Genomic DNA, 16124 nt, shown 5'->3' on the forward strand with positions numbered 1-16124 from the left:
CGCTTTATAAAGTGTCTGAAGTGCAATCTAGGACACACAAGAGGGGACGGGGGAGGGGAGGCGCAGCGGGGGGCCATTTACTGGGGAGATTATTCTTCATTTCACATGATGATATCTCCACTATAGAGAATATATACAATGTATACAATGATATCTCCACTATAGAGAATATATACAATGTATACAATGATATCTCCACTATAGAGAATATATACAATGTATACAATGATATCTCCACTATAGAGAATATATACAATGTATACAATGATATCTCCACTATAGGGAATATATACAATGATATCTCCACTATAGAGAATATATACAATGATATCTCCACTATAGAGAATATATACAATGTAATCTCCACTATAGAGAATATATACAATGTATACAATGATATCCACTATAGAGAATATATACAACGTATACAATGATGTCTCCACTATAGAGAATATATACATTGTATACAATATCTCCACTATAGGGAATATATACAATGTATACAATGATATCTCCACTATAGAGAATATATACAATGATATCTCCACTATAGAGAATATATACAATGTATACAATATCTCCACTATAGAGAATATATACATTGTATACAATATCTCCACTATAGTGAATATATACAACGTATACAATGATATCTCCACTATAGAGAATATATACAATGATATCTCCACTATAGAGAATATATACATTGTATACAATATCTCCACTATAGGGAATATATACAATGATTATCTCCACTATAGAGAATATATACATTGTATACATTGTATATCATGAAGAATACATCGGATGTATATAATGCAGGAGGCAAGTGTCCTGAGAGGTCACTGACACATCGGCTGTTCATCGTATATATTCTGTTTGGTTTACCTGGTGTCACTAGAGATCTGCTACCACACCAGGGCCATGGAGAACAGGGGAGCCCATAGAGAACAGAGGGCACATGGGGAACAGAGGGGCCCTTGGAGAACAGGGGGGCACATGGAGAACAGGGGGCCCATGGAGAAGAGGGGGCCCATGGAGAACAGGGGACTCATGGAGAACAGGGGACTCATGGAGAACAGGGGGCTCATGGAGAACAGGGGGCCCATGGAGGATAGGGGGCCCATAGAGAACAGGGGGCCCATGGAGGATTGGGGGCCCATGAAGAACAGGGGGCCCGTGGAGAACAGAAGGCTCATGGATAACAGGGGGCTCATGGAGAACAGGGGGCCCATGGAGAACAGGGGGCCCATGGAGAACAGGGGGCCCATGGAGGATTGGGGGCCCATGAAGAAGAGGGGGTTCATGGAGAACAGGGGGCCCATGGAGAACAGGGGGCTCATGGAGAACAGGGGGCTCATGGAGAACAGGGGGACCATGGAGAACAGGGGGCTCATGGAGAACAGGGGGCCCATGGAGAACAGGGGGCTCATGGAGAACAGGGGGCCCATGGAGGATTGGGGGCCCATGAAGAAGAGGGGGTTCATGGAGAACAGGGGGCCCATGGAGAACAGGGGGCTCATGGAGAACAGGGGGCCCATGGAGAACAGGGGGCCCATGGAGAACAGGGGGCTCATGGAGAACAGGGGGCCCATGGAGGATTGGGGGCCCATGAAGAAGAGGGGGTTCATGGAGAACAGGGGGCCCATGGAGAACAGGGGGCTCATGGAGAACAGGGGGCTCATGGAGAACAGGGGGACCATGGAGAACAGGGGGCTCATGGAGAACAGGGGGCCCATTGAGAACAGGGGGCCCATGGAGAACAGGGGGCCCATTGAGAACAGGGGACCCATGGAGAACAGGGGGCCCATTGAGAACAGGGGGCCCATGGAGAACAAAGGTCCCATGAACTGTTCCTCTGCTTTTTTTACCGTGAACCTGTATTTTCCTATAGCCCATCCAGACTGAGGTACACTTACCTTCCCTGCTACCCAAATCTACAGACAAGAATTCTATACAACATTATAACTTGTTGACCAACCGCAGGATGTGTGGGGCGCACTTCAAACATCCCCCTCCCCATCTCAATTTTTTTTGCACTGGTATATGTTCCTCAGGCGATTAAACCCCCCCCCCCCCCCCATGATAATTTTTTGACACCCCCCCTTGCTTATTAGCCCTGAAAATGGGAGTTTTTAATCTGACAGATTTGGCTCTTATTGGTTGCAATGGGGTCTGGCTCTTTAGTAATATCTGCCTGAGAATGGTAAGTAAATTGGGGCCTGCACTGCACTGAACACGTTGGGTAGGTGTCCTGGGTGTCCCCGATGTGGACTATCTATCCAGGTGTCACCATGGTCTACACATACGAAGCAAAAGTAACAAGTGTTGACTAATTTCCAAAGATGCCCCCCCCCCCCCCGTTTCATCCCTTATTTATTGGCCCCGGAGGGGGGCACAGAGGAGTAATAAGGAGTGAGATGATTGGGAATGAAGAAGAGATTATCAGGACTTACATTCTCCGTGGTTCCTGTGATGACATGGAGACCGTCATACGTAGACTTGATGTACATTCCCTGGAAGAGAGACATTCAATCGGTCACATTGGACACTACAGACATAATATAGATCAGACTTCATGAAGGGATCCATAGGTGTGGGGGTGGGGGGGGTTACTAAAACTGGAGCACACAGAATCCAGTGCAGCTCTGCATGGTGGCCAATCAGCTTCTAAGTTCAGATTGTTCAATCAAGATTTGACAATATAACCTGGAAGCTGATTGGTTACCGTGCACCAGATTTTGCACTCTCCAGTTTTAGTGAATCCCCCCCGATGTGCACCCCAGGGGGGGGGGTCTGTCTATTGGGCCGCTGTTCACTCTTCTATGGCTGACACTGGGTGGCGTCTCATTGGGAGATCCATATTATCCAGCACACATATTACAGGGTGGGGCCAGACCTGGGGGGGGGGGGCCCTGTGGCACTTCAGGTCCGAGGGGGGCTCACACACAGAGTTGTTTTACATTCTCAATGACAGTCATACATTTTTATAATGCATGACACGTTATTCTGAGGTTGCGCATGCGCACGCAGCCATGGCGCTCTATGTGTGGATCGCTTGAGCCGCCAAATTCCGTTTTTTCATAAATAATGCCAAATATTATATAATATATCAGTCCGGAGTGAAAAACTTTTTTCCTTTCCCATCTCCTTCAAAAACTAAAGCGAACATTTCACTGGAATCTCACCGGGAAGAAGTCGCTATTTTCTCCCGTCTTCGGATTTCTTACATTTTCCATAAAAGGATTTTCTCTCTCTCTTTTTTTTTTTTTTTGTTATTTTACCAACTTTTCTGTTTGTTTGGATGGAATAAATACAGAAATGCTGAAAGCTCTCTGATGAGGAATGTCAGGAGGAGGGGGGAGGGGGAACGCTGCGGGAACAAGCAGTATGAGAATAAACGCATTATGCCACATGATTTCCCGCTTCCACATGAATTTTCCTGGAGATGTCTCCTCTGTATGAGTGACGCATGCTGGGAAGTCTGCTCCATGTCACCACCGTACACTGAAACCCCCCCAAAGCAAAGTGTGAGCAAACCTCCGACCCACAGCAACCAGAAAAACTGAGAAAACTTCACATCGCCACAAACTCCACCCCCATGAACGCCACCATGACACAGAATCGACCCCTCCCACAGCCTCACACCTTGCTACAAAGTTACAATGTATAGTCTGATCACTGAGGTAGGGGAGACTGAGGAAATGCTTCCACCTGTTGGAGCAGACTGATCATCTCAACCCTAGGCAAAGTCACTGACTGGAGCTCCAGGATGACCTCATCTCAATCTAGACATAGTCAATAACTGGAGCTCCAGGATGACCTCACCCCAGCCTAGGCAAAGTCACTCACGGGAGGTCAAGAACCTAGGCAAAGTAGGCAAAATCACTGACTGGAGGTCAAGGATGACCTCATCTCAGCCTAGGCAAAGCCACTGACTGGAGGTCAAGGATGACCTCATCTCAACCTAGGCAAAGTCACTGACTGGAGCTCCAGAATGACCTCATCTCAACCTAGGCAAAATCACTGACTGGAGGTCAAGGATGACCTCATCTCAGCCTAGGCAAAATCACTGACTGGAGCTCAAGGATGACCTCATCTCAGCCTAGGCAAAGCCACTGACTGGAGGTCAAGGATGACCTCATCTCAACCTAGGCAAAGCCACTGACTGGAGGTCAAGGATGACCTCATCTCAACCTAGGCAAAGTCACTGACTGGAGCTCCAGAATGACCTCATCTCAACCTAGGCAAAATCACTGACTGGAGGTCAAGGATGACCTCATCTCAGCCTAGGCAAAATCACTGACTGGAGGTCAAGGATGACCTCATCTCAGCCTAGGCAAAGCAACTGACTGGAGGTCAAGGATGACCTCATCTCAACCTAGGCAAAGTCACTGACTGGAGCTCCAGAATGACCTCATCTCAACCTAGGCAAAGCCACTAACTGGAGTTCTAGAATGACCTCATCTCAACCTAGGCAAAGCCACTGACTGGAGGTCAAGGATGACCTCATCTCAGCCTAGGCAAAATCACTGACTGGAGCTCAAGGATGACCTCATCTTAGCCTAGGCAAAGCCACTGACTGGGGGTCAAGGATGACCTCATCTCAGCCTAGGTAAAGCCACTGACTGGAGCTCCAGAATGACCTCATCTCAGCCTAGGCAAAATCACTGACTGGAGCTCAAGGATGACCTCATCTCAGCTTAGGCAAAGCCACTGACTGGAGGTCAAGGATGACCTCATCTCAACCTAGGCAAAGCCACTGACTGGAGGTCAAGGATGACTTCATCTCAACCTAGGCAAAGTCACTGACTGGAGCTCCAGAATGACCTCATCTCAACCTAGGCAAAATCAATGACTGGAGGTCAAGGATGACCTCATCTCAGCCTAGGCAAAATCACTGACTGGAGGTCAAGGATGACCTCATCTCAGCCTAGGCAAAGCCACTGACTGGAGGTCAAGGATGACCTCATCTCAACCTAGGCAAAGTCACTGACTGGAGCTCCAGAATGACCTCATCTCAACCTAGGCAAAGCCACTAACTGGAGCTCCAGAATGACCTCATCTCAGCCTAGGCAAAATCACTGACTGGAGCTCAAGGATGACCTCATCTTAGCCTAGGCAAAGCCACTGACTGGGGGTCAAGGATGACCTCATCTCAGCCTAGGCAAAGCCACTGACTGGAGCTCCAGAATGACCTCATCTCAGCCTAGGCAAAATCACTGACTGGAGCTCAAGGATGATCTCATCTCAACCTAGGCAAAGTCACTGACTGGAGCTCAAGGATGAACCATTCTTATCCCAGGCAAAGTCACTGACCAAAGCTCAAGGATGATCTCAACACAGTGTAGGCCAAGTCACTAACTGGAGCTCCAAGATGACCTAATTTCATCATAGGCAAGTAACTGACTGGCGCTCCTGGATGACATCATCTCAGCCTAGGCCAAGTACTGACTGGAGGTCAGGATGGCTTTTTTTTTTATGATAAAAAGAGGACATTTTTTTTTTTATTCATGTAGACTTTACTTTAACCAACCTGAAAACCAGCCCACTCATTGAACAAACTGCATAGTCGTGAGGTCACTGCTGTCGCCTCCTATCTGCAAGATCCCAGTGTTAGCTTTACCAGCACTATCCAATGTATATACGGTAAGGCTTCTTGCCCCCCCCCCCCATTGATTTGTGCAGGGGATTGTTTTTGCCCCCTCCTGTAGTTTTCTGCAAGCAGCTTGTAGTGGGTGGAGCTTGCTGGGCCCCTCCCACAGCTCTACTCTGCACAGGCTGTGTACAGCACAGTGATGATGTCACTGCTACATTCAAAGGTAATATCTGGGTTTGCAAAGGTATTAGATGCTTACAACGTGGATTTATATCCTTTGTGGCTTTTATGGAATTTATCTAAATACTTTTTTTTTTTGGCGCCTGGAGTTCTGCTTTAAGTAGCAGATTGGGCGCTGCGCTCATTGCGGTAGCTTGTTTGAAGATACACAGGTAAGAATTATGTTGGCTGTATTATGGGATTGTTAGTGGAAGTGATTTTATCTCTTCGCCTTTAGAAACCTGAGCTCTCCTAATAGCTTCCTTCGCCGCGTGGATGAACGCTTGTGTCCTGAACGGCGTGATTTGGTTTTATGTTGCTCTGGAGGCCCCCCGAGCCGCTCACAATTACATCCAGACGCCGGGCCCCTCTACGCGCCGCATTCAATAAATATAACAGATATTTCTGCGTCCCTGCGGATTCGGCCATCAACTTTTCATGATAACAGACAACAAGCACTACAACATATCAGTAATATCGCCGTCACCCTGGGCCGCTTTATTTATGGCAGGGGAGGGGGGGGGGGGGGGGGGGGATTCGCTCCAGACCCCTCCGGGATGTAGAAAGCCCACCAGGAGCCTACAGGAAGGGAGCAAAGAATGGCGGGAACAAAAGAACGAAAAGAAAGGATGTGTTTGGGGTAATTTCATTTATTTTGGACTATTTGTATTTGTTGTCTTATTATTGTTTTCTATTTTCTGTGTGTATTTGATTTGGTTATTGTCATTATTAGCATACTGTTGCTTTCAATTTTTTGTCTTTTCTTACTGTCTTTTTTTTTTAACTTTTTGAGCAAAGTAATGCATTAAATAATAAAGATTCACACGGGGCTGTTTTTTCGGCACTTTTAATTTAACCCATTTATGCCTAAGGTTGAAACTGTTTTAATTTGTAGGTTATAAATAACAACCACGTCACTGCTGTTCCAATATTGGAATGCGAGGCATTGAAGGGTTAATGCGCCTACACCCTTAAAGAAAAAGTCTTCACCAAAGTTTTTTTTTTTTTTTGGTTAATCCTTGGTGGAAAGAGAGGCTGGAGGAGAGGAGAGACAAGGAGGAGAAGAAAATTGGTAGTGGGCATTGGTGGAAAGAGAGGCTGAAGGAGAGGAGAGACGAGGAGGAGAAGACGATTGGCAGCAGACGTTGGTGGAAAGAGAGGCTGGAGGAGAGGAGAGACGAGGAGGAGAAGAAAATTGGTAGTGGGCATTGGTGGAAAGAGAGGCTGGAGGAGAGGAGAGAAGAGGAAGAGAAGAAGATTGGCAGCAGGCGTTGGTGGAAAGAGGGGCTGGAGGAGAGGAGAGATGAGGAGGAGAAGAAACTGGTAGTGGGCATTGGTGGAAAGAGAGGCTGAAGGAGCGGAGAGACGGGGAAGAGAAGATGACTGGCAGCAGACGTTGGTGGAAAGAGAGGCTGGAGGAGCAGAGGCGAGGAAGAGAAGAAGATTGGCAGCAGGCGTTGGTGGAAAGAGAGGCTGGAGGAGAAACGGGGAGGAGAAGAAAACTGGTAGTGGGCATTGGTGGAAAGAGAGGCTGGAGGAGAGGAGAGACGAGGAAGAGAAGAAGATTGGCAGTGGGTGTTGGTGAAAAGAGAGGCTGGAGGAGAGCAGAGATGAGGAGGAGAAGAAAATTGGTAGTGGGCATTGGTGGAAAGAGAGGCTGGAGGAGCGGAGAGATGAGGAAGAGAAGAAGATTGGCAGTGAGTGTTGGTGGAAAGAGGCTGGAGGAGAGAAGAGATGAGGAAAGATGAGGAAGAGAAGAAGACTGGCAGTGGGCATTGGTGGAAAGAGAGGCTGGAGGAGAGGAGAGACGAGGAAGAGAAGACGATTGGCCGTGGGTGTTGGTGAAAAGAGAGGCTGGAGGAGAGCAGAGGTGAGGAGGAGAAGAAAATTGGCAGCAGGCGTTGGTGGAAAGAGAGGCTGGAGGAGAGGAGAGATGAGGAGGAGAAGAAAATTGGTAGTGGGCATTGGTAGAAAGAGAGGCTGGAGGAGCAGAGATGCGAGGAAGAGAAGAAGATTGTCAGCGGGCGTTGGTGGAAAGAGAGGCTGGAGGAGAGGAGAGATGAGGAGGAAAAGAAAATTGGTAGTGGGCATTGATGGAAAGAAAGGCTGGAGGAGAGAAGACTACAAACCTTGCTAAAAGGCATAAATTGGGATAAATTATTAGGAACAAAGAATACGGAGGAGAGATGGGTTTGCTTTAAGAGCATATTAAATAAGGGCATTAGCCAATGTATCCCATTGGGTAATAAATTTAAAAGAGCGAACAAACATCCTGGATGGCTTAACTCCAATGTAAAAATGCATATAAAAGCAAAGGAGAACGCCTTCAAAAAATACAAGGTTGAGGGATCATCCTCAGCATTCAGAATTTATAAAGAATGCAATAAGAAATGTAAGGGTGCGATTAGGATGGCTAAGATAGAACATGAAAGACACATAGCGGAGGAGAGCAAAAAAAATCCCAAGAAATTCTTTAAGTATGTAAACAGTAAAAAAGGGAAGACAGACCATATTGGCCCCATAAAGAATGAGGAAGGACATCTGGTTACAAAGGATGGGGAGATGGCAAAAGTATTGAATTTATTCTTCTCCTCAGTCTTCACGAGTGAATCGGGGGGCTTCAGTAACCAAAACTGCAGTGTTTATCCTCATGGCACAACACAGGAAGCACCTCCATGGTTAACAGAGGACGGAATTAAAATTAGACTTGAGAAACTTAACATTAATAAATCACCGGGACCAGATGGCTTGCATCCGAGGGTACTTAGGGAACTCAGTCAGGTGATTGCCAGACCGTTGTTCCTAATTTTTACAGACAGTCTATTGACTGGAATGGTACCAGCTGATTGGAGAAAAGCCAATGTAGCACCAATATTTAAAAAGGGCCCAAAAAACATCCCTGGGAATTACAGACCAGTTAGCCTAACATCAATAGTATGTAAACTCTTGGAGGGGATGATAAGGGACTATATACAAGATTTTAGTAATAAGAATGATATCATTAACAGTAATCAGCATGGATTCATGAAGAATCGTTCTTGCCAAACCAATCTATTAACCTTCTATGAGGAGGTGAGTTGCCATCTAGATAAAGGAAGGCCCGTAGACGTGGTGTATCTGGATTTTGCAAAAGCATTTGACACAGTTCCCCATAAACGTTTACTGTACAAAATAAGGTCCGTTGGCATGGACCATAGGGTGAGTACATGGATTGAAAACTGGCTACAAGGGCGTGTTCAGAGGGTGGTGATAAATGGGGAGTACTCAGAATGGTCAGGGGTGGGTAGTGGGGTTCCCCAGGGTTCTGTGCTGGGACCAATCCTATTTAATTTGTTTATAAACGACCTGGAGGATGGGATAAACAGTTCAATCTCTGTATTTGCAGACGATACTAAGCTAAGCAGGGCAATAACTTCTCCGCAGGATGTGGAAATTTTGCAAAAAGACCTGAACAAATTAATGGGGTGGGCGACTATATGGCAAATGAGGTTCAATGTAGAAAAATGTAAAATAATGCATTTGGGTGGCAAAAATATGAATGCAATCTATACACTGGGGGGAGAACCTCTGGGGGGATCTAGGATGGAAAAGGACCTGGGGGTCCTAGTGGATGATAGGCTCAGCAATGACATGCAATGCCAAGCTGCTGCTAATAAAGCAAACAGAATATTGGCATTAAAAGGGGATCAACTCCAGAGATAAAACGATAATTCTCCCGCTCTACAAGACTCTGGTCCGGCCGCACCTGGAGTATGCTGTCCAGTTCTGGGCACCAGTCCTCAGGAGGGACGTACTGGAAATGGAGCGAGTACAAAGAAGGGCAACAAAGCTAATAAAGGGTCTGGAGGATCTTAGTTATGAGGAAAGGTTGTGAGCTCTGAACTTATTCTCTCTGGAGAAGAGACGCTTGAGAGGGGATATGATTTCAATTTACAAATACAGGACTGGTGACCCCACAATATATAAATACCGGACTGGTGACCCCACAATAGGGATAAAACTTTTTCGCAGAAGAGAGTTTAATAAGACTCGTGGCCACTCTTTACAATTAGAAGAAAAGAGGTTTAACCTTAAACTACGTAGAGGGTTCTTTACTGTAAGAGCGGCAAGGATGTGGATTTCCCTTCCACAGGCGGTGGTCTCAGCGGGGAGCATTGATAGCTTCAAGAAACTATTAGATAATCACCTGAACGACCGCAATATACAGGGATATGTAATGTAATACTGACACATAATCACACACATAGGTTGGACTTGATGGACTTGTGTCTTTTTTCAACCTCACCTACTATGTAACTTTGTAACTATGAGGAAGAGAAGATTGGCAGTGTGTGTTTTTTGGAAAGAGAGGTTGGAGGAGAGGAGAGACGAGGAAGAGAAGACGATTGGCAGCAGGTGTTGGTGGAAAGAGAGGCTGGAGGAGAGGAGAGACGAGGAGGAGAAGGAAATTGGTAGTGGGCATTGGTGGAAAGGGAGGCTGGAGGAGCATAGAGACGAGGAAGAGAAGAAGATTGGCAGTGGGTGTTGGAAAGAGGCTGGAGGAGAGAAGAGATGAGGAGAGATGAGGAAGAGAAGAAGACTGGCAGTGGGCATTGGTGGAAAGAGAGGCTGGAGGAGATACAAGGAAGAGAAGACGATTGGCAGTGGGTGTTGGTGGAAAGAGAGGCTGGAGGAGAGACAAGGAAGAGAAGACGATTGGCAGTGGTTGTTGGTGGAAAGAAAGGCTGGAGGAGAGACAAGGAAGAGAAGACGATTGGCAGTGAGTGTTGGTGGAAAGAGAGGCTGGAGGAGAGGAGAGACGAGGAAGAGAAGAATATTGGCAGCGGGCGTTGGTGGAAAGAGAGGTTGGAGGAGAGGCGAGGAAGAGAAGAGGATTGGCAGTGAGTGTTGGTAGAAAGAGAGCCCACTATCTGCTGACGTCAATCAGCTAGACCAGGCACAGGAAAGATCCCAACCATATGGTTGGAATCCACCCAGAAGCCTGGACCAGCACTTGGCTCTGCCTCTCAGTGATCCACCAAGAGCCTGAGCCAGCCCCTCCCACCCCCCTCAACAGCCCAGCGCTCCAGTGAGCTCTGGAGGGGAAAGCAGAGAGCCACTGACTGACAGTCCCGGCTCTCTGCTCAGAGCGGAGAGGGGGAGAACTGAGCGATCAGTGGGGTTTGATTGCTCAGTTCTCACTGCAGAGCCGGCGGGGGACAAATGCAGTAGACATGTGCACTGCCAAAAAATATGTTCATTGTCCTTTCATTTGTTTCTGTTTTATTTTTTTTTCATTTTTCAGGTCATTCGTTGTAATCGAAATTCAGTAATTCAAAATCCGAAATTCCAAATTTTCAAAATTCGGAAATTAGAAAATCCGAAAATTCAAAAGAACAAAAATCCAAAAATAAGAAGAAAATCCGAAAATTCTAAAGTCCGAAAATTCTAAAATCTGAAATAATGATTAACTAACTAATAATAACTAACTACCAAATTATAGGTATAATTAATTAATAATAATAGTTTTTTATTATTTTTATTACTATTTATTATTATTAATTCGTTACTTTCCATTGGTTTAGATTTTTCAGATAATTCGTAACTTCGGATAAATTCATATTCATTACGTTCAATAACAGCCAAATTTCAAAGGAAATTCCAATACCTATAATTTAATAGTTAGTAATAGTTATTATTAGTTAGTTATTATTTCAGATTTTCGAATTTTTGGGTTTTCAAATCTTCAAAAAATTCCTTCTTATTTTCAAGTTTTCGTTCTTTTGAATTTTCGGATTTTCGTTCTTATTTTCGGGTCTACGAATGTTCGGATTTTCTAAACTTCGAACCTTCGAATTTTCTAATTTCTGAACTTTCGATTTTCGAATTTCCATATTTCTGAATTTTCGAATCTTCGACCCCCCCCGCTGGGAAAAAAAACGCTACCAAGATCATGGCCATGATCTTGTAATACTCAATTGCTGACAGGACATTATATATATATATATATATATATATATATATATATATATATATATATATATATATATATATATATATATATATATATATATATACGCCGGTGAGCAAGTGGCAACGAATGAAAATGTTCTTTCATGTTTTCTCTCTGGAGACCACAAGCACGTCATAGAGGTCATATGCTAATACTGTCACCACACTGTCACTACTTGTAACACAGTAGGGATGAGCTTGAACATCGGGTGTTCACCAAACAGCGAATATTATGGGGTGTTTACGGCAAATTTTGAGCACCGCGGAACGCCCCCATAAAGCACTCCGAGATTGCAGTGCATTGATGTCTGATGACCTGACCCGCATGCTTTGGCCAATCACAGCGCCCTCTGCTGCAAGAGCCATAATTGGGCAAAGGCCAATTACGTCACGTGACGTCGGGGGGGTGGGGTAAGCCCTTTACGTCGCCGGGTGGCCCCGCCCTTGCCTATATAACAGCCGTCAAAGCCAAGAGACAGCAGTCGGTGGAACGCCTCCCATCAAGGCTTTTTTTTTTTTTTTAATTTTTGGGCGCCATGATTGAAGATGGATTTACATCGCGGGATACTTTTTTTTTTTTTAATAAAGGAATTGTCAAAAACTGTCTCCTGTCGTTTTTGCTTTTTTGACACTTTTTTTGGTGAATGAGTAGGGGTACAATGTACCCGATACCCATTCACATAGGGGGCTTCCAGATTCCGATAAGCCTCCCACCCGCAGACCCCCACAACTACCGGGCATGGGTTGTGAGGATGAGGCCCCTGTCCCAATCAACATGGGGACAAGGTGCTTTGGGGGGGAGCCATAGGCACCCTCCCCATGCTGAGGGCAAGTGGCCTGGTATGGTTCATGGGGGGGCCCTGCCATTGCTGCCTGCTCAGATAAGGGTCTGGTATGGATTTTGTGGGGGGGGGGAACCCCACGCCATTTAAAAAAAAAAAAATTGGTGTGGAGTTCTCCTTAAAAAAACCTACCAGAACTGAAGGGCCTGATATGGATTTTGGGGGGGACCCCACGCAGTTTTTTTTCATTTTGCCATGGAGTTCCCCTTAATATCCATACCAGACCCGGGATCCGGCAATACATTACAGCCGCGAGCAATATTAAATTACATTTTTTCCTTTCATTTTGCTGCGGCACTGTAAAACACATGAGAAAGATGCGCTACTTTACAGACTGACTAAGGGGACCCCCCCGGCACAATATTTAAAGGAATATTTCATTTTTATTGTTTCACTTTAAGCATTATTAAAATCACTGCTCCCGAAAAAATGGCCCATTTAAAAACTTTTTTTTTTGCATTGATCCATGTCCCCTGGGGCAGGACCCAGGTCCCCAAACACTTTTTATGACAATAACTTGCATATAAGCCTTTAGAATTATCACTTTTGATTTAGAACGTTTGAGTCCCATAGACTTTAACGGTGTTCGCGTGTTCAATCAAATTTTTTGCCTGTTCGCATGTTCTGCTGGGAACCGAACCCGGGGGTGGGGTGGGGGGGGGGTGTTCGGCTCATCCCTACAACACAGTATAAGAATTAGCAAAGGAGTTTCCTGCCGCGGCCTGCGACCCGTAAAAATGGCGCCGTGACCTTTTAAACATCCCACGACCGCACAATGAAATCACATTCCCGGCTGTTTATTGCTCGTTATCTTATTTGTCCCGGAACTTACAGAGGTGGCAGGATCGGGGGGGGGGTGTCTGTGAAACCATTTTACGGGAGGGGCCGATCAATTTCCCATCATCAGTCACGCGGAACGCAACGCCGAGGGAGACGATTTTTATGACGGACAAATGCAGTGCAAGATCTCCTTTTTATGACTTTTAATTGCGATATAGATTAAAAGATCAAAATAATTAGCCGAGACTTTAAAAAGGAGGACGGCGCCACATTACCGCTGCATAATTAAAAAGAGGAGCCGGGAAGCTCTGACTTCATTTGCAATTTTAAAATCAATATTTTCCATTTGTGCAGTTTGTGGTTTTGAAAAAGAAAGAAAAAAATGCCGACAGGAAAAAAAAGATTCTTCCATTCTCGGCTTGGCCCGGGGGGGGGGGGGGGGGGGGAGGAATCTAATAAGAGACCTCTAAGGAGGCTGAAATGGAGGATTCGACGTTTCTTCGTGGGGCGTATCGATTGGGAACGTTTTAGTTATTTATAAAGCGTCTCTCTGGGGCGATCGCTTGTATTTTTCACCAGAATTTGCGCTGAAAACTTTGCGGATAATTTATGAGACCCTAAAGCTGCTGCAATCCATTATTTTCAATAAAGAGGGCGGAGCTTTCCTTGAAGTAGATCCAATCACAAATCTCATATTAGCTTTAGGGGTCATGCACATCGCAATTTTTTTTTTTTTTTTTTACGCATCTGAACGCAGGTTAAAAAAAAACAAAAAACTGCACCCACAGTCCTGTGTATGGACTGTACTTGTACAATGTACAGTATCTGACAAAAGTAAGTACACCCCTCATTGACATTTGTGTAAATCTTTTCTTCTATCTTTTCATGTGACAACACTGAAGAAATGACACTTGTCTACAATGTAAAGTAGTGAGTGTACAGCTTGTATAACAGTGTAAATTTGCTGTCCCCTCAAAATAACTCAACACACAGCCATTAATGTCTAAACCGCTGGCAACAAAAGTCAGTACACCCCCTAAGTGAAAATGTCCAAATTGGGCCCAAAGTGTCAATATTTTGTGTGGCCACCATTATTTTCCAGCACTGCCTTATCCCTCTTGGGCATGGAGGTCACCAGAGCTTCACAGGTTGTCACTGGAGTCCTCTTCCCCTCCTCCATGATGACATCACAGAGCTGGTGGATGTTAGAGACCTTGCGCTCCTCCACCTTCCGTTTGAGGATGTCCCACAGATGATCAATAGGGTTTAGGTCTGGAGACATGCTTGGCCAGTCCATCACCTTTACCCTCAGCTTCTTTAGCAAGGCAGTGGTGGTCTTGGAGGTGTGTTTGGAGTGGTTATCATGTTGGAATACTGCCCTGCGGTCCAGTCTCTGAAGGGAGGGGATCATGCTCTGCTTCAGTATGTCACAGTACATGTTGGCATTCATGGTTCCCTCAATGATCTGTAGCCCCCCAGTGCCGGCAGCACTCATGCAGCCCCAGACCATGACACTCCCACCACCATGCTTGACTGTAGACAAGACACACTTGTCTTTGTCCTCCTCACCTGGTTGCCCCCACACACGCTTGTCACCATCTGAACCAAATACGTTTATCTTGGTCTCATCAGACCACAGGACATGGTTCCAGTAATCCATCTCCTTAGTCTGCTTGTCTTCAGCAAACTGTTTGTGGACTTTCTTGTGCATCATTTTTAGAAGAGGCTTCCTTCTGGGTTGACAGCCATGCAGACCAATTTGATGCAGTGTGCGGCGTATGGTCTGAGCACTGACAGGCTGACCCCTGTCTGGCAGCACTCATACGTCTATTTCCCAAAGACAACCTCTGGATATGACGCTGAGCACGTGACCTCAACTTCTTTGGTGGACCAAGGCAAGGCCTGTTCTGAGTGGAACCTGTCCTGTTATACCGCTGTATGGTCTTGGCCACCGTGCTCAGTTTCAGGGTCTTGGCAATCTTCTTATAGCCTAGGCCAGTGATGGTGAACCTTGGCACCCCAGATGTTTTAGAACTACATTTCCCATGATGCTCATGCACTCTGCAGTGTAGTTGAGCATCATGGGAAATGTAGTTTCAAAACATCTGGGGTGCCAAGGTTCACCATCACTGGCCTAGGCCATCTTTATGTAGAGCAACAATTCTTTTTTTTTTTTCAGATTTTCAGAGAGTTCTTTGCCATGAGGTGCCATGTTGTACTTCCAGTGACCAGTATGAGAGAGTGAGAGCGATAACACCAAATTTAACACACCTGCTCCCCATTCACACCTGAGACCTTGTAACACTAACGAGTCACATGACACCGGGGAGGGAAAATGGCTAATTGGGCCCAGTTTGGAGATTTTCACTTAGGGGTGTACTGACTTTTGTTGCCAGCAGTTTAGACATTAATGGCTGTGTGTTGAGTTATTTTGAGGGGACAGTAAATTTACACTGTTATACAAGCTGTACACTCACTACTTTACATTGTAGACAAGTGTCATTTCTTCAGTGTTGTCACAAAGATATAATAAAATATTTACAAAAATGTGAGGGGTGTACTCACTTTTGTGAGATACTGTACACAAGTAATCCTTAATGCTTGCTTGCATCCTATCAACAAAGGACCCTAGGTAACAATGGCCGTCTGTGTCTTAGCGAAGAAGGATTAGGAGGCAACAGCAGTCTGCATCT

The 16124-nt window shown here is 45.6% G+C and overlaps 1 protein-coding gene across 1 annotated transcript in view; it reads right to left on the reverse strand.

Annotated features, from left to right (window-relative positions):
• Positions 1 to 16124, reverse strand: part of LOC141107389 (connector enhancer of kinase suppressor of ras 2-like) — a gene marked incomplete in the record, with an annotated part of 546558 nt that overhangs the window by 210233 nt on the left and 320201 nt on the right. Inside the window, 1 exon segment of the mRNA XM_073598089.1 lies at positions 2457 to 2516. Within this exon segment, the coding sequence (XP_073454190.1) occupies positions 2457 to 2516 (60 nt within the window).

The sequence above is a fragment of the Aquarana catesbeiana genome, linkage group LG09 (genome assembly GCF_042186555.1).
Source record: "Aquarana catesbeiana isolate 2022-GZ linkage group LG09, ASM4218655v1, whole genome shotgun sequence".
NCBI lineage: Eukaryota > Metazoa > Chordata > Amphibia > Anura > Ranidae > Aquarana > Aquarana catesbeiana.